The 18,739-nt window shown below is 46.5% G+C and overlaps 1 protein-coding gene across 1 annotated transcript in view; it reads left to right on the plus strand.

The window, feature by feature from the left end:
* Positions 1–17,041, plus strand: part of kif26ba (kinesin family member 26Ba) — a 70,810-nt gene extending 53,769 nt beyond the window's left edge. The window contains 19 exon segments of the mRNA XM_076155283.1: positions 153–339; positions 2,658–2,829; positions 3,554–3,892; positions 3,984–4,157; positions 4,403–4,529; positions 4,660–4,882; positions 4,986–5,087; positions 5,229–5,356; positions 6,282–6,461; positions 6,571–6,866; positions 7,035–7,623; positions 7,750–8,681; positions 8,827–9,059; positions 9,156–9,157; positions 9,341–9,500; positions 9,672–9,886; positions 11,703–11,968; positions 12,946–13,096; positions 13,456–17,041. Of these exon segments, the coding sequence (XP_076011398.1) occupies positions 153–339; positions 2,658–2,829; positions 3,554–3,892; positions 3,984–4,157; positions 4,403–4,529; positions 4,660–4,882; positions 4,986–5,087; positions 5,229–5,356; positions 6,282–6,461; positions 6,571–6,866; positions 7,035–7,623; positions 7,750–8,681; positions 8,827–9,059; positions 9,156–9,157; positions 9,341–9,500; positions 9,672–9,886; positions 11,703–11,968; positions 12,946–13,096; positions 13,456–13,604 (4,625 nt within the window). The 3' untranslated portion in view covers positions 13,605–17,041.
* The last annotated feature ends 1,698 nt before the right edge of the window (positions 17,042–18,739 follow it).

Here is an 18,739-nt window from a genome sequence, read left to right on the forward strand (position 1 = left end):
TAAACCGTGTTTTATCCTCTTAAGCTTGGTAATGATCACTCATCCAAGATTGACTAATTCATCTGAAATATGACTTTCTCATCTTTTTCCATTTTGACATCTTTATACGCATCATTTTAGACATTCCTGACCTGTTTTTTCTACCTGGTTAGTGTCGGGCGGTCGTAGTCGTCTCCACCTGCTGGACCTGGGCAGCTGTGACGTGAAAGTGCTGGATGGAGGAGGTGGGAAGAACAGGGAGAACTCCTCACCGAGCTCAGCCCCTCTGTGCCTTTCTCTCTCCGCCCTGGGAAACGTGATCCTGGCCCTGGTCAACGGGAGCAAACACATCCCATACAAGTAAGTTAGTGCGTGTGTGTGTGTGTGTGTGTGTGTGTGTGTGTGTGTGTGTGTGTGTGTGTGTGTGTGTGTGTGTGTGTGTGTGTGTGTGTGAGAGAGCCAAACAAAGAGCAGACTGCGGAGGAAAGCAGGATGTTTGGGAGCTGAAGGAGGAAGAGGAGAGGAAAGGTTCTTAAGGTTTCAGGGGACATAATGTTATAAACAACAACAACAGCTGCTGTTACATATTCATCATATTCATTTAGCTGGTAAATGGATGGCAAAGGAACAGAGAGAGAGAGAGAGAGAGAGAGAGAGAGAGACAGAGAGAGAGAAAGTAGAGAAAAACAAATGAGGAAGAGGAAAGGGTACTATATTATGTGTAACTACATTTATAATATGGTAAAGTGCAGCACAGTATAGCAGTACTCTGGTACAGTGTTGTGTGTACGTCCTCATTTAACCTTTTCTTCTATTGAATTCCTCTCGTCTTCCTTCCTGCTCTATCCGTCTGTTTGTCCTGCTTCAGGGCAAAGTCGCCCTTCCCTGCCTGCATGGTTACTTTACTCTGCATTTACATTGTAAAGCGACCTGCTACCTAATGTTGAGTCCAAGATCACAAAACACATAATCCAACAAAAAACACAGTCACCCAATAATCAACGCACATGGACAAGACATTTTTTATTTACATCTGAAAATCTATAGGAACTGAAAGCTCAACTCAGAGGCAACACCCACTAACTGGAACCGGCTACTGTCTTAATGAGGGAAAATGGGGCACAGGTGTGTGTGGAGCTTTGAAACATCCACACTGGGAGCTGATATGGGCAGAGACACAACCACAAACAATGATACAGCAAACATCACTTAAACAGTACTTTGTAATGACAGAAAATATTTAAGCGCAGCATGAGCCAATCTTGAATGATCGTGCTCCCTATGGTTCCATCACCGTCGCCTGCTGAGGCTGTCACTTTTCCCCCATCCTCTCTCTCTCTGTCAGTCTGACTCTCTCTGACTCTGAGCGTTGCTGCTTTTCTCTTTTCTGTTGGATTTTTACATAGCGGAAGAATTGATCCCTGACAGCCAGCAGTCAAGCAAGACCCCCATTACACTCACAGGCTCTTGTACATTCACGCTCCATATCAACACATTCACAACCGTTAACACCCACAGTGATCCCTCCTCCAGCTGCACTTTATCTCACCTTGGGCTGGTGCAAAGTGCTCCAACAAGGAATCTCTTTACACTACAAAAACTTTAGATTTCTCCTCCTATTGCTGATGCTAGGATTCATAATTATAGTGATGTCACATTCACAGAGAGCAGAGAGCATCGTGTTTTACTGTATATAGTCAGTCTGCTCGCTTAAACTCTAATAATTAATCAAGCAGAGGTTGAAACCTAATCAGCTCCAATTAACATGCAAATGAATACTTAATGTGTGAAGATTTGCAATATTTGAGAAAGAGAGAGAGGGAGGGAGAGAGAGAAAGAGAGAGAGAGAGAGAGAGAGAGAGAGAGAGAGAGAGAGAGAGAGAGAGAGAGAGAGAGAGAGAAAGAGAGGGAGAGAGAGAGAGAGGGAGAGAGAGAAAGAGAGGGAGGGTACGGCTGATGAAGCCTGAGGCAACAAATAGAAAAAGAAGAGAAGAGAGGAAGAGAACATCGATGAGAAAGAGGAGGTCAAGGTAGGAGTGTGTAGTGGTGTGTAAGTATGTGAGTGTGTGTGTATGTGTGTGTGTGTGTGTGCATATACGTGTACAGTGTATGTGTGAAAGAGACACGCCTGCAGGCTGGTGTGAAAAGGGGGACAGCAGCATGAGGTATTGGACCACAGAGGAGCTATATGCCCTGTAAAGCCTGCAGGCCTTAATGCCTGCACACACACACACACACACACACACACACGACTGCAATAGCCCGCCCAGGAGAAGGTCTTTTCTTAAACACACAGCCTAGATTCACTCTCCTCTCTGAAGGACCATTTCCCATTATTGGCCTGTATAATATCCAGAGTGAATGTTTGATTTTTAGTCAGAAAGGCAAAAGCTTTCATGGGTTTTTTCCATTTCACTAATCAATGAATATAATCAATGCTGCAGCATAGTAATATTGAGTTAATACTCTGCCTTTTGCATCATCGAGTGATTTTCCATTCATACTTAATAAAGCATGTAGCAGAAAAGGTTTGATGGCTGGAAGAGAATCCTTTGTCAAATATCAAATGTGTGGGCGTCGAATGGGAAATCGACCAGTTTTGTCATATGGTCGAGTGCGTATGAGTTTGTGTGTCAGTGTGCGTTTCTGCTTACATCTTGATGTATGTGTGTTTCCAGGGATAGCAAGCTAACCATGTTGCTAAGGGAGTCGCTAGGCAACATGAACTGCCGGACCACCATGATTGCTCACATCTCTGCCTCACCCAGAGATTTCTCCGAAACCCTTTCCACAATCCAGATCGCCTCTCGGGTCCTCCGCATGAAGAAGAAGAAGACTAAAGTCACGGTGGTGAGTTTGATACAAACCTTGATACTCCATCATAGTCTAAAGATCATTTCTCTTATTGTCACAAAACTTTAGTTAAAGTGTTGTTATGTATTATGCTCAAGGCAACAGATAGTGACTGTGGTATAAGAGTTTAATGGATCTGGCAGTAAACTCATTTCCTCAGGTGCCACTTTGACACAACATCAACATTACAACTTTTGACTGTGTGTTTCCTTATTAGTGTTGTGGATTTATTAAGAATGCACAAGTAATATATAGTTGTTGGCTATAATGCATTCATGTGTGTCTTGTCACTAGAAATGATTTGAATCTGGACCTCCAGGTTTGTTCTCCATGTAAACCACCTGTGCTCACATGCTACAGACCGCCGCTCTCTCCACCGCTCTCACCTGCCGCCCCCAGCAACACTTTTCACACTCGCTGCTGTTAAAATGACACAGCAGGAGAAAGGCATAAAATGAGAGTTATGGGGGTGCAAATAATTAGCTCCAGATAGAGATAATGAGTCACTAGGTTGATAACGCTCAAATCTGTCATCTGAAATAGGATTGATAACATTAAAGTCATTAAATCTTAAAGGTGTTTGCTTATCTGGCGATGGTGGTTCAGGACCTATGGCCGTCTTTCTTTATTCTCTTTATTGTGAAAATCCAATAACATGACTTCACACTGGTCTCTTCCTTTCTCTCACGGTTCCTGTGCTCTGCATCCTCTCTCTCCTCAGCAATACACCTCCAGCTCCTCTGGAGGAGAGAGTTCCTGCGAGGAGGGTCGCATGCGTCGCCCGACCCACCTGCGATCTTTCCATCACCGTGGTGACACCGACTCTGACCTCCCGTTGCTACGCCTGTCCAGTGACCCCGACGAGTACTCCAGCAGCGAGCACTCATGTGACACAGTGATCTACGTGGGCCCAAACGGGGCGGCGGTGTCCGACAGGGAACTGACAGACAATGAGGGGCCGCCAGAATTTGTCCCCATTATTCCTGCCTTGCTTCGAGCTAAAACCTCAGAGCAGCATCAAACACAAAGTGGAAGCCAGCCAGTCGGAGCCCAGAACAAGGTAAAGTAAATGTTTTTACCACACTAATAAGGAGAGCTTCTGCCATGAATATAGTATTTGAGCGTTTGCGTCTTGGTCTCTGCTTCCACAGGTACAGTCTCAGCCCGAGGTCCAGGACCAGCTCACCCAGCCTCTGCCCCCGCCCGCCCAGTCTCTGCTCGGGCAGCCGCTGGCCCCTGTCCCAGAGGAGGCGGCGGAGTGTCTCAAGTGCAACACCTTTGCCGAACTGCAGGAGAGACTGGACTGCATTGACGGCAGTGAGGAGGTGAGGAGAGATTCTTATCCTCATTTTTGCTATATTCACATATATACAGCAGTTGGTTGTCAAGACCAAGAGAACCCATAAACTCTTTCATCTACATTTCAAATTTAGCTTCTGTTAGTGTTCCAGGCAGGAATAAGTGAAGGCTCGTGTTGAGTCGGCGACAGTTCAATCGAGCAGTTCGACTCGTTCATACCCAAAGAACAGACCCAGCTGTTTATCATGCCTCTGCCCGTCTCTCGTTTCAGGTAACAAAGTTCCCCTTTGAAGAGGTTCCAGCTAACAAACAAGGTGCCAAACAGGAACCGTGCTCATCTTCAGCTGTTTCTCCCTCAGCTGCCTCTGATCCTGCCTCCTCTACTGAAACCACAACAGGTGCTTATTTCATGGATGAAAACTGTAAGTATGCCTTCCAGATGTCTTTTACTCTTGAATTCTTGTTTTGAAAGCTTCTATAGGCTAGATTAAAAAATCCATGTGTACTGAATATTTGGGATAACATAAGCATAACTCTCCTTCCCCTCAGCTGCAGCTTCCTGGAGGAGGACTAATGACCAGCAGCTTCAAGAGATCAAGGAGGTGGTGGAAGAGGCGGAGCTGGCCCAGACCATGATCCACAACCTGGCTCAGACTTCTGCCTCCTCTATAGTTACCAGCACCAGGAGTGTCACAGGAGGCAGCAGCACCTCCTCTCACTCGCTGCAGAGGGCCAAGAGCACTCATGACAGGTGAGGAGGGGCTGTAGGTGACTAAAAGGTATAAACAACATTTACTTGTGTATTGCATTTGACCACAACTGACGCAAGGCTGCTCTGTTGTCTCATCGCAAAGCCACGAGAGTTTAAATATGATCGGTAACTCAGACGGGAAGGCCCGTCCACTGGGATCACCTCGCCTCGGCATCGCCAGCCTGACCAAGACCTCAGACTACAGGTGAAGTGCACTCACACATTTTGGAAAATATAAGAATTCTCTTGATATATCTGTAATTGCTACCATCAGTCCTCTTACAAGGTAACTGGACAACAGTAGCCAGCATCCGTCATAACTGTGGACCTTTGTGTTCCTCCTCAGGCCGCCGTCCTCTCCATCCCAGCGGTGTAAAGTGTACACTCAGAAGGGCGTGATGCCGGGAACGCCTCCCCTCTCCTCACACACTCTGGCTCAGGACGGCCAGGCAGCAGACTCCGTGACCCCAGACAGTACGCGCGTTTCTACTTTGTTGTTTTGTTTTAACCTGTACTTTGAAATGCATTGTTGAGACTTTTCTCACAACAGACTCAGGTGTGGCTAATTAGTGATGGCTCCATTCCGCTCAGGCGTTCCAGTTCCTGTAGTAGCCGAGTCCTGGTATTATACATGCTGGTTTACTGGCACATACAACTGGCACACAACCCTCCTTGTTATTATTCGTCCTAGCTTCCATGAAGAGGAAGGCCATATCTGTATGATTGCTTCAACCAGTAAACCATTTTAGTCTTAGCAGCCTGTTTTTGTATTTACTTTCCTTTTCATTTGGAATTTCTATTTCCTTTGGCTGATTTGAACCAAACCCTGTGTCCTCAGTGTGATTGAAGACTGCATTGTAATGAAATATGTTTTTAATATTTAGTTCAACCCCGGCACATAAAGGGGTGGCAGCAATATTAGAAACATCTTTCAATACAACGCAGTCTTACATAAGAGCCCCACTGACCACTGAGCAGATCACTTTCACAGAGGCAGGTTACATGGGAAGGTTGTGATATTGGATTGTATTTGCTGTGCAGGTGTCTCATAATGTGTCCACTGAGTGTATATATATTAACTTTAAACAGGCAGGGTAACTTATCTAATAATAAGGACAGAAATTATATATTATATCCTCCATTTTGTGTCTTGCACATGAAACTTTGTTATTCTGTGTATTTGTGCCTCTGCATTTGTTTCATTTATAAGGGGAATCATGGAGCCCTGGCTACATTTTAGAAATGAATTCATTCTCCACTCGTACTTTTAGCAGTACCAGCAGTAGCCTGAAGTCCTCTTGTTGAAATGCCAGCACACCAGTGGATGCATGCATTTTACACCTGGCAGATTAAGTTAATTATGCAACCAAATGTGTCGCCTCTGTTTGTGACTCTGCAGACAGTTTGGCAGCAGACAGTGGCCGGTCCTCCACAGACTCCCTGCTCTCCAGGACTTCTCCTGTAGGCATGAGCCCACAAATCAGAGAGCCAACTCCATCTCTGTCTGCCAGCCTTGGCTCAGCCGAGACGCTCTGCGACGATGATGTTCCACCAATACCCTTGGATACACACAAGGATGGTGAGATGCTGTAGGACAGTTATGAATACAAATATGTATCCTGTCACCGCAGACTCCTAAGAAATGAATCTGTCTTTCTTCCTGACTTCATCTCCATGCACTGCTGCAGGGCTGACAGTATCTCTCGCTGCAGTCAGGCCTCTCTCTGTGGGGGAGGATGAACTGGTGTACACTGTGGCTTCTGGAGGTGAGGAAGACCTTGATGGCAGCACTCTCATGAAGACTCGGGGCCTGACTTGTCGTCCCAGCAGCATCATCAGCTTCAACAGCAACTGTTGTTCCGTCACTGCTCTGGCCTCCAGCTCACCTGTCAGCATCATACAAGACAGAGCTGTAGAAGATTACCGTATGGCTGCTGCTGCTGTAGCAACCTCAGGGGTTACTGGGGTGGTTGCCATGGCAGAGGTTGGTCTGACTGACTTTGTCTCTATCCAGCGCTAAAACCATGTGTCATAAAGCAGAGCAGTGTAGAAATACAACAAATCAAATATGAACGTACTTTATGAACTTAATAGAACAAAGTTTTCATGGTAACATGGTGGTAACATGTGAATTGTATTCTGGCTGTTGTAGGTCGCCATGGCCAAGCTGCGTTTAGAGGGTGAGGCCTTAGCTTCGGCCATGTCTAGCTGCGGTTCGCCTGTCACCTCCTGGATGAGTGACCTGAGCGTGGGCAGTGAGGCCGATCAGTCTCTCCACAGCTTCAGTCAGTCCCAGAGCCAGCAAGGGGAGGCCTTGGCTGAACCTGAGCCCAACCACATCCTCTCCTGCGGAGTTGAAGGGCTGGATGGAGAGACGGTGCTGTCAGAGAGCGGGAGTGAAAAGGATACTTCAACCAAAGACAGGCTGAGGAAGCTGCCTCCTTCCATGGCTAAAACCAACATCCAAACCCTGACGGCACCTGGAAACATCTCACCCTTCAGAACCACCATCAGTGTTCACCCATGTGTTGTTGTTAAACCAATGGTCATACAGGAGCCCACCATCCTCTCCTCACCCACCAAGACCAGCTTATTCAAACTCAACACACCACATTTGGCTTCCATATCCAGTGAGATGAGCTTTGAAGACCCGTGGCTGAAGCGCAGCATGGAGGAGAGGAAGTCCAGGGAGCTGGTTTGTGAGCCAGAGAAGGGGGGCCACCATGTCATGTGCAGGGATGGTATGAAACACTAATCTTTTATGGTCTCTTTCCTTTATCCTATATAATGTAAATGCAAAGTTATTGATTCTTCATTTCTTAGGTTAAATGTTGGGTTTGTCTCGCTCTCTGTCCTTCCATCATTAGGTGGTGATCGTGGTAGCTCTAGTTCAGGAGGTGAGGCTGTGTCGTCTCCAGATTCCTCTAAGAGAGTGGTGGACGGCTGTGAGATGGCTGGAGTTGTTGCCCAGGTAGACTGCTTGACCAGTATGTACAATGCAGATATCCACCGTACGGCCAGCCTTCCCCGTGGATGGCACCGCCTCAACCGCCATGATGGCCTGGATACTGGCACAGAGTACCGAAACCTTGGCGTCACCACTTCAACTCCCTGCAGTCCCCGCGCCACGCTCGACCGGCGAGGATTCAGTGGAAGACAAGGACTTTTCTCCCTCAAAAGAGGGGGAATTCCTCCTGTGCCACCAGTGAGGAAGTCAAGTCTTGACCAGAGGAACAGGGCTGCCGGTGCCCCGAGCAGCCCCCTCTACCAGCCCGGCCATGGACTGTTATTGCTTGGAAGCTCAGTGGATGACACAGGGATCTCTGGATCTCCGAGACAAAGAGGATCCAGCATAGACAGCAGCAGACTTTTCAGCGCCAAGTTGGAGCAGCTGGCAAACAGAACCAACTCTCTGGGCAGGACCCATGGCTCCAATAGTGGGTCCCCCCACTATGACTGCTTCTCCCTGGAGAGGGGGGACAGCCTGAGGGGAGGAGGAGGGCTGAGGGGGGACAGTACGATGCCTCGCGCTGGCCGCAGCCTCACTCGTTGTGGATCGATGTCCTCTACGACAGGAAACGTAAACAACCACGGTATTAGTCCTGGTTCAAGCAGCGCACCGCAGTCGCCCGCAAAAGCCAACAACCAGTCAAAGGTCTCAGCGGTCAGTAAGCTTCTGATGTCCAGTAGCCCCAAGGTCAGGAGCCTGTCTGCCTCCAGCACCAAGACTCTGAGCTTCTCTACCAAGTCTCTAACTCAGGCTGTCAACCGTAGCTCCAGCCTTCCTCCCAATGGAAAGGTAGGAATCATTCTTCTTTCTCTGCCTCAGAATGCAATTAAGTTCCAGTTATTCAAGTTGAAATTGTTTTCAGCAGCACAAGTACTGTGCTGCCATCCTTCATTCCTCCTCCTCATCCAAACCACCTGCTTCTTTATTTCCTCAGCCTCAGAGCTCAGTTCAGGGCCCTGTGCAGCAGCAGGGGCCTGCTCCTGGTGCCTGGTCCACCCAGTCTCTGAGTCGCAGTCGAGGGGGAAGTCTGGCTGCCAAGCTGCCTCTTCGGGCCGTCAACGGTCGAATCTCAGAGCTCCTTCAGGGAAGTGCAGGTTCCCGTTCCAGGAATCACAGCCAAGGAGGAGGCCAGGATCCTGCTGAGGAAAGAGCAGCTGGAGGGGCGAGGTTGGTTATTATGGATGCTTCTTGTATTTTTAACTTTCACAAGATACAAGTGCATGTGTTGTGACATATACAGTATTTTGTACTTTTATGGATCAGTGGTCTGAGGTACAACAAAAGGTTTAACTACCCTTTTTTTTTTTAAATCATCACCTATGAATATATCTCCTTGATTTCTCCTTTCAGTGGAGGAGTAGCTGTAGCAGGAGGAGTAGCTGTAGCAGGAGTAGCTGTAGCAGGAGGAGGAGGAGGCGGAGGGGGAGGAGGAGGAGCAGGAGGAGCAGGAGGAGCAGGGGGAGCAGGAGGAGCAGGGGGAGCAGGGGGAGCAGGGGCCAGTGGAGAGGAGCGGGCAGGCGCGGCGCAAACTCTTCCCTCCCCCTACAGCAAGATCACAGCTCCCAGGAAAGCTCACCGCTGCAGCAGCGGCCATGCCAGCGACAACAGGTATGAGTTCATTAATACTGTCACTATAACTGTAATATGGAACTCTTGTAATGACAGCAGCAGCAGTCATGTATGTAGGTGGGAGTGTGTGCTGTCAGGAAGACAAGGCACTAGAAACAAGTTCCTGCTCTTAGCACAGCTGCAGAAATGACCTGGTTTTGCCTCTAACAGCAGTGTACTGAGCGGCGAGCTGCCACCGGCCATGGGGAAGACGGCTTTGTTCTACCACAGCGGCGGCAGCAGCGGCTATGAGAGCATGTTGAGAGACAGCAGCGAGAACACAGGCAGCACCTCCTCAGCACAAGACTCCCTGAGCGAGCACAGCTCAGCCACCACCTCGTCCAGACGGAGCTCCAAGAGCAGCAAGAAGAGCCGGAGCAACACAGGTCACACACACACACACACACACTACACACACACGTCACATCTGCCAATGAATACTGCTTTAAACGGCATTTCTATTTGACTGGACAAAGTGGCATCGGGGGGATTTGAAGTCATTATCATCTGTAACCATTATGTTATTCATCAGTAGAGAAAATGGGTGAACCATGAAATAAGAATCAGAATGGCTAAAATAATGATAAAGATAAAGTCAGGAGAGGAGAGAGCACAGCAGTAAATCAAATTACTTCCATTCATGCTTAGCTTTAGGACCTAATTGATGGATGGATGGATGGAGGAGTGAATGTAATACGGCAAAAGGCAAACTAAAGGTGATTGTCGTCACTCTGTCCACACTTTTTATCAACATGGTTTTTGTTTGCGTCCTCTCAGCAAACTGGAAAATTCATACTAATCTAAAAGACTTAATGAAGAGGAAGCTTTGAAAGAGAGAGATGAAAGTGTGAATGAGGATAAAGGAGCGTGATGAGCGGTCAGGAGTGAGACTGATATTAGAATTAAGAATCCATGAGCGGATTTAAAGGTGAGGTTGGTGTGAGATACAGAAAGCTGTGAGAGGAGACGGAGCCACAAAAGGGAAGGTGACCCTGACCACCCGAGTGTGAAATAGTAAAGGTGTAAAGAATCTGCTGGTGTGGAGCCATAATGAGCAGAACGTCCACCGCACAGAGCAGCACAGTGAGAGCCACTAACATGTCACACAGAAGCATCTCTCCTGTGTGAGGCGCCGCGTGAGATAAATCGATTAAACACACGTTAATCTAGTTTGTAGAAGCAGCTGCAGTCTGCTGGTATCATGCAACATAAAAAGGGAAGACCGACTTAAATCTGGAGATAAGAATTGAGCTTTCAGCGCCTTGTGTCGCCAAGACAGCCCAGACGCAGCAACAGACGGGTTTGCTCGCGTTTGTGCGAAGACTCAACCAATTCTGCGCGTTAAAGGAGTCGCTCGCTGTCAGACTGCCAGGAGAAGATGCGAGGGCAGAAGGGAAGCCAGGAGGAGAAGATGAAGGTGAGATCAGACTGAGGTGAAGCACGTCGACTGAAACCTCAGACTGACTCACCGGCTCAGTCTCCTTTCTTCTTCTGCGTCTCCACCTCGTTTGATCTTCCCTCTGTTCTCCCTCATTTGCCCGACTCTCTCCTCCACCACCTCCTCCTCTCACTTTTCTTCCTCTTCATCTTCATCTCTCAGTCCTACACCACTCTCTGCCACTCTCTGCTAGCTGATGAAACACCAACGGCAGAGACCAAAAGACCGCTACAGCCTTTTTCTTAAAAATCACGTCTGTCACAAGATCTCTGTTCCTCACGTTCTGGTCAATGTGGCCGCCAATTTCTATGGAAATGACACACACTGTGCACCTTGGGTCCAGTGTGGTGGACAGGTTAGGCAGCGACCCCCCCCCCCCCCCCCCCTATCCCCCCCTTGCTCTTATCTGCCAGCCGTATGCAGAGCCACTGCACTATTCATCTCACTTCTCTCTCCATTATCTGATTCACTATCCACTTTCATTTCTCTTTTCCTCGCTGTCTCGACTGACTCATCTGTGTGTGTGTGTGTGTGTGTGTGTGTGTGCGTGTGCGTGTGCGTGTGTGCGTGCGTGCGTGCGTGCGTGCGTGCGTGCGTGCGTGCGTGTGTGTGGCTGATTTCTTTCCTGATCCATCTCTCTATAACAGCATCTAGCTTTTATAACTCTTAACCTTCTGATCCTTTGTAAACGTTCTTATCCAGAGCAAATTCTTCAGTTTCTTCAGTTTCTTCACTCACTTCATTCTTTATCTTTCTTCTCTCAGGCCTCCAGCGTCGCCGTCTGATCCCAGCCTTGACCCTGGATTCCTCCTCTTCCTCTCCCTCTCACCGCTCCTCCAAGCAGGCCATCACTTCCTCCTCCTCCTCCTCCTCCAGCCCTGGTGCATGCTGGGTGGACGGCCCACTGGGGCCCCCGGCGTCCGCCAACCTCCGGGGCCCGGCTGTGACCGCGGAGACCTTTGAGATTAAGGTGTACGAGATCGACGACGTGGAGCGACTGCAGAAGAGGCGAGAGAAAGGAGGGAGCAAGGTGAGAGTGAGGGAAGGGAAGGGAGAGGGAGAGGAGGAGAGAGAGAAGGGTTTCAAATGAAGAAGCAGAAGCTCTTTGTGGTGAACTTGATAAACTGGATTGCATATTGTTTCAAAATGATTATTTACTGCAGTATTCACCAGGACGTTGTGTTGCCTCGATTCAAACTTCGATGTCTTGTTTGGCCATTTTGAAAAGGCTGTGGAGGGAAGAAGAGGCTGAGCTTTCCACTCACAGTCTGGAGGAATTACTGACACACAGATGGGACTAAAATTAGATCTGCTCCGGTAATGATTACTGTTCCAATCTGAACAGGGCTCCAACAAGGGGACGGGGGGACGGGGGGGTGGGGAGGAGATAAGGCTGGAAAATTGTATGTAACCAAGGGGGACAGAGGAAAAAAAAGGGGGAACAATAAAAGAAGGAAATGGTGAGCGAAAGGAGACAGTGGGGAGGATGGATGGATGGGGTGAGAGAATTAAAGAGAGAGAAGGAGCTGAAAAAGGGCAACTGGGCTTCATTAACCCCTTCATTGTTGTTTTTATAGCAAAATCTTACAAACTAATTCTTGACGTATCGATATTGCTGTTAAGTGCAGGGTGCAGATTTTTGGAGTTCCAATCGGTTTAAATCTCTCCGTATTCAGAGGCAGGAGCATTGTGAGCTTGAGAAAGAGACGCGGAGAGAAAACCATGAAATAAAGATTTTCTCTGCAGCGGCCTTTAGCAAACCACTTAACCCCCGGCTGCTCCAGTGAAGCAGCTCCGCCCGAGAGCAGGCGACCGCGCTCATGCTGGGAGGTGACGAGGTATGAATACATGTGTGCGCGAGTGTGAAGCTTAAGGAGAGACCGGTTTGTTTCCCAACACTCTGCCCTGCATGAATAAAGGTGATCACACCTCATAATCTATGTGTCCTCTCTGTGTCTGTCTGTCTGTGTGTGTCTGTGTCTGTGTCTGTGTCTGTGTGTGTGTCAGGAGGTGGTGTACGTCAACGCAAAGCTTCGCCTGCTGGAGAATCGACAGCAGCGCATCAGTGAAGTCAGAGCCAAGTACCAGTGTCTGAAGAAGGAACTGGAACAGACCAAACAGTTCCTGATGCTGGAGCCACACAAATGGACCAGCGAGTGTAAGATCAGAGTGTGTCTGAAGTGTGGGTGTGTGAAGTGTGAGCTCGCCATGAGATCATTATTATACAGATTATACTGTACGCTAATGATCGGTTTTCGGTCACATGCTGTAGAACACATAGAATTTATTGCAACATCAAATTGAGACACGGTGACATTTCAGAGATACAACATGTTAACCCAACCGATAGTTATCTATTCATCCAATGTTGAATGTAGCACCAGATAAAGGAAGAGGACTTAAAAACTGTAATATTTAACTTATAATTCATTGAAAATTGAAAATACTTCAGCCAGGTGCCAGTGCCTGAACATCATGTATTCATGTATAGTTCTGTCTCTGTGTGTCCGTGTGCAGTTGAGCTGCAGCAGGCCTATGAAGTGGACTCACTGGAGTATTTGGAGGCTCTGGAGACAGTGACAGACAAACTGGAGACCAGAGTCAACTTTTGCAAAGCCCATCTCATGATGATCACCTGCTTCGACGTGTCCTCAAGACATCGGTAGACAGACAGACGGACAGGTGCGTGGAGGGGAAGACGCACGGTTGGATTCAGAGAGACGTTTGGACCACCTGTCAAAACAAATGACGTTTGGAAACTATATCCTAAAATACTGATCGGATGACGAACAGACGGGAGGAGGGACAGTTAATCCCGCACATCAATCATCCTTGTGTCTTCTTCAGATGTAAGTAGAGAGACGGATGGATAGAAGGACGAGTGGATCAGTAAATTGACTCAAATACTTCAATTTCTGGCAGAGGTGAGAGATTGATATTTCTGTCCTGCAAACAGCTTTAGAGACACATTGAACAGCATGGGACGGACGGCTGCCCGAGCAGACGTTCACATTCGTCTCCTGATGAATTCAATGACGGGAAAACTGAGTCAAATACTTACTTGAGGAATGTAAAAGGATGGATAGGGAGAAAACTGCCATTTTTTAAACGGAGACGAGTGAAGAAGAGGTGCAGCAGAGGAGAAGAGTCACTTGTCTTCGTCTCTTTTCATTCAAGAGCACTTTTTAGAGTTTAGCTGAGAGCCATCAGCTGTAAATACAGTATATATAGTAGGTAGTAAAGAATGGCCCGGTGATGTTATGCAGTTACATAAAGAGAGAAAGAGAAGGAGTTTAAAAAAGGAAAATGATTTGGATAAGTGCCTTGTGAACACTTCAGTCCCAACACCAGTTGTCTTTCTCTGTGAATCTGTGTACATACAGTTTGGTGCTATTGTTATCATGGTGGAAAAAAAGATCTGTGTCCTTGGAAAATCTTTGGATTCAAACCATTTCTAAGTGTGATGTTTTGCTGTAGGTTAATGTTTCCCTATATGATAAACAGAACAGTGTGTTTGATTGAAACATACTCTGTCCTTTAATGAAGCCCTGCTGATGGTTGTGTACGGACCAAATATCTCATTTTAAATATCTAGTACAAATCTACAAGCATCAACGGTAAAAAAATGCTGATTTGAAGAACAAGTGTGGCTTTATGTGTTTGAACTCAGAGAAACAAACTAAAGCTCGTTTCCGTCCGTGGTTATATTCTTGACTTCAATCGGGAACGGAGCACATCTGAGTTTGGACCGCGCACAACACAAGCGATGCAGGTGTGAGCAACATGTCCAAGTCACACACGCACACACACACACGTGCGTACATGCACACACGCACGCGCGCACACACACACGCACACACACGCACACACACGCACACACACGCACACACATGCACACACACGCACACACACGCACACACACACCGGGAGCTTTCTCTGTTCCCGTGTTAAATACATCCATTTCCTATCTGACTGGTTGGCAGGCTGACTGATTACCTGATGCCTGGCTGGTTTTTATCCAAGTTATTTGTATCTGTGTTGTTCTGCTCTATTCTAAAAGAAACGGAATGATCTGTCAATGTGTGTGTTTTATAATGACGTAACCTTTTTTATTTTAAATGTGAGTGCAATGGGACCATGTAGAGACGATGTGTCACAGCAGGCCGGTGCACAAAGACGCAAAGAGTCAGTTTGCCAAAGACACAGGTACAGACTGAGCCTGCTGATACGCTGTTACATTATTTATTGGATAGTATTTCATATTAGAATCTATTGGGACATGTGAGAGGCATTAAGTAACAGTGACACAGTGGATTCTTTTTTTGGATCATTGGAAAGTACAAAGGCTTGAAACCTGCCAACAAAAAAAAAACAAAATGTGCAAAGTGCCAAGGTTGTAAATGAGCCACTGAGCCGTTTCCAGAGACAGACTGAACAGACGTCTGTGCCATGTGTCTTTAGATAAACTGATCCCCAATTAAAAAAAGGAACACTTGAAAAATGCACCAGAACGAAATAGGAGAATAACGAGCTAAATGTGGGCGGCGTAGATCTCTGCCTGGTTCCATTTGTTTGGGATGGATAGCAACGCTTAAGGTTTGTTCATATTATCTATGGTGCTTGAGATGTTTATGATCTAAATGTTTGTACAAATATAAATATACGATAGAGCCTGTTTCTCCCCGGAATTACAATACACAACCCTTCCAACGCTTCTTCTACATTGTTATACTGTACGTGTTGTTCAACATCTCCATCCTACGCCGAATGGCTTTTTGCCCCTCCCTCCCCTGAAAAGCACAAAGCATTCTGGGAGCTCTTCACTTTATGTCTGCTTTAAGAGGGGCAGACCTTAAATTCACCACCACCATTGGATGAGTTAAGCGGGGAAATGAGTCCAAACTGGAGCGAGATGCTTGGCGTGTGAGTCGTGAATGACGGCTTATTTATTACAGATCTGGTGGGTCAGAGCGGTTTTATGAACATTCTTATTTATTTACCTTATTCTCTTTAAAGTTACTATGCATTTAAGAAAAACAAAAATACGTGTACATACATTTGCTGAGCCCATGTCTCTTATAAATATGAACACACATATCATATATTATACTCATCTTTGTTTTCTTCTATATTTTATGTTTGTTTCATTTGCTCCCGTTGTTGCTGTTGGCGATTTCGAGAAGGTTGGGTTTCCTAAAACTTCCACTTTTCTGAGTAGTAAACATGAGTTCTGAGCAAATTTGGTCCAAATGAAGCCATAGCAGCAGTGTGACGACACTATGAAGACAAATGTGTTGGAGGTAAAAAAGTGAGTCTATGCAGAGGTGATGGATGTTTTGGGAACCCCGACCTCTGTGTGTGTTAAAGGCCTGTACCCCAAGATGCTACGTGTGAGATTCCTGTTACTCGTCACTGCCAAATCTAATGAGGTAGCGCTTTATAATTCTAGCAATAATTTAGCAAAAAAAAAGGTTTTCGGTGTTATTGTGCTGTTTCTAAATGCAAATGTGTCACTGTTGTCATTTCAGGATCTATCTGTCAAAAAGGAAACGCTCCAATTACATGGGCGAAATAAATACATATATTTATCAGATGTGGTGTTCCTGATCCGACCGTAATGGTTTCTCAAGTTCTCGAGTTCATGTTGAAGGCTGAGAAATCAGTGAGAAAAGAGAGACGCACCAAACCTCTTGAACAATGGCTCACGGGTTTTGCAGCAGTTTAAAAGTATTATATTGTGTTATCTGGAAATCCCACACATAGCATCTTTAAGTTCTTCAGCTGTATTGTGTGATAAAAATTTGGATCAGACCACATTTCTCAAATAATGCTGGTTAATCTGTAGTAAAAGAATGTGTGCTATGCCAGAGCTAAAGCTGGGAAATCAGATTCTATTTGATCTTTTTTCCCATTAGAGCTCCCAAGAGTTGCCAAGAGAAAGCAGTTGATTGTGTGAGTCTGTCGAGTTCATCTGTGAGGTGGGAGAAGATGAAGATGAGACCGTGTCAGGCTCAGGACTGTGATGGTCCTCCGCCGGTCTGCGTTTGAGGAATGTGGTCTGAGACGCGTTGTGTCGATGTACGAACAGGATGGAGGGATGTAAATAAAGGAATGTACTGAAAGTTTGACATCTGACTCTTCATTGTTTGACGCGTGCACAATCGCACAATACACAATACACAGCGGACAGTCCAGCACTTGGCTACGGACACTCTGGTTTTTGGAGTCTCTGTCCTCCGTCCAGCAAAACCTCCCGCTGGACGCCAGGAGGTTCTGCATTCTCTGATACTGACATTTAAAATATCCAAACAAAATGCCTGCATGGTAGTTCTGCACTCACACACATCGATAAAACATGTAAATATACCCAGCAGACAGCTGATGAATGACTCCATGTTGCATATTAAACACTGGCACACAGGCGTTTGGCATTTGGCTACACGGAGCGCATAAATTAAACAATCTCAGATGAAATCCAAGCTGCTGACCAGTCTCTGTAGGTCACCTTTGTTTGACATTACAAGATATAAATACATGCAACCACAGGACATTAATTATGCCATGGAAATATAAGCGATAAGGCCACAGATCATCATCAAATTTTGATTAAATTGCTCTTGAATAACCTTTAAGAGAAATTGATATGATTCATCATTTTAGCTCTTATTTCTTATCAGGCTATTGCTCACATTCTTCTGTTTTCTGATGCGGTCGTGCTGCAGCTGAATGTGAGCACAGTTTGCATTAATTAAGCACTCCACAGGCCCCGCAGTCATTCAGTTCCACAGCGACACGGCCGACTGCGACTGCTCTCTGCACGGCTTCGCGGGCTCGACTGGGGAAGCGGGTGGGCGGTCGATAGGCTTTGTTTACGGGCACTTGAGTGTCAGTTGTTAAAAGTTGAAAGAGCTTCATTTGTTTCCTCTTTCCTGTGCAGCCATCCATTATTTCTCATCAAACGCCGGCACAATATGTCTCACTTCAGGCGTTGTGTGTCTGTCGGTGAACCTGCTGAATGTGATGCTACAGCAGGTTAACCATTCATCACACACATCACTTGTTTGCTTTGAAAGCTTTCCTGTGATGCTGTGAATGCAATTTGGAAAAGATAACTGCCGGCATGAAAGGACATAAACTCATTAAACTCAAAACTCATTAAAAAAAACAAAAGCCTCTCACATTCATAAAAGCATCTTTACAGTATCGTGGGCATTAATAGTTATTTCTAAATCCAACATGACACCAAACAATTGCCTCAACTACAACCCACCCTTAAATGATTTCCAAGGGGTGTGTGTGTGTGTGTGTGTACCTTCACAAGACCGTGGGGCAGCATTGTGGTGTGACACATTGTCCCTGCGAGTGTGCTTAGATCACACACAGAGGAGAGGAGGAGGAGGGGAGAAGAGATGAAGAAGAGCGGAGAGGAGAATAGAGGTGGCAACAATGCAGTGAGACGCAGGAAAGAAAAGGACAGAAGGAGGAAAGAGATGATGGAAGAGGAAAGATGAAGGACATAGTACGAAGGAATATGCAAAATATGGATCATTCCTTCTGTATCTCACCTCAGGCAAGACGAGGATAACAGGGTTCATTCCTCAGATGAATTCTAACATTCCTCATGATGGTTGTTCCAGAGATGGTGAGCTAATCTGAAAACTGTAATGTCCACTCATCATATATCCTGCACTAACACTTTGTCTTCATGGCGAGTCACACTTTGAACATTCACTACGGCCGATATCAAGGAGCTTCTAGTTCAGTAGCACGTTCACTTTTTAAGATTTGTAAGCCCCCAGAT

This window comes from Genypterus blacodes, unplaced genomic scaffold, assembly GCF_046128005.1.
Source record: "Genypterus blacodes isolate CSIRO-AG114 ecotype Tasmania unplaced genomic scaffold, CSIRO-AGI_Gbla_v1 ptg000067l_1, whole genome shotgun sequence".
Taxonomy (NCBI): Eukaryota; Metazoa; Chordata; class Actinopteri; order Ophidiiformes; family Ophidiidae; genus Genypterus; species Genypterus blacodes.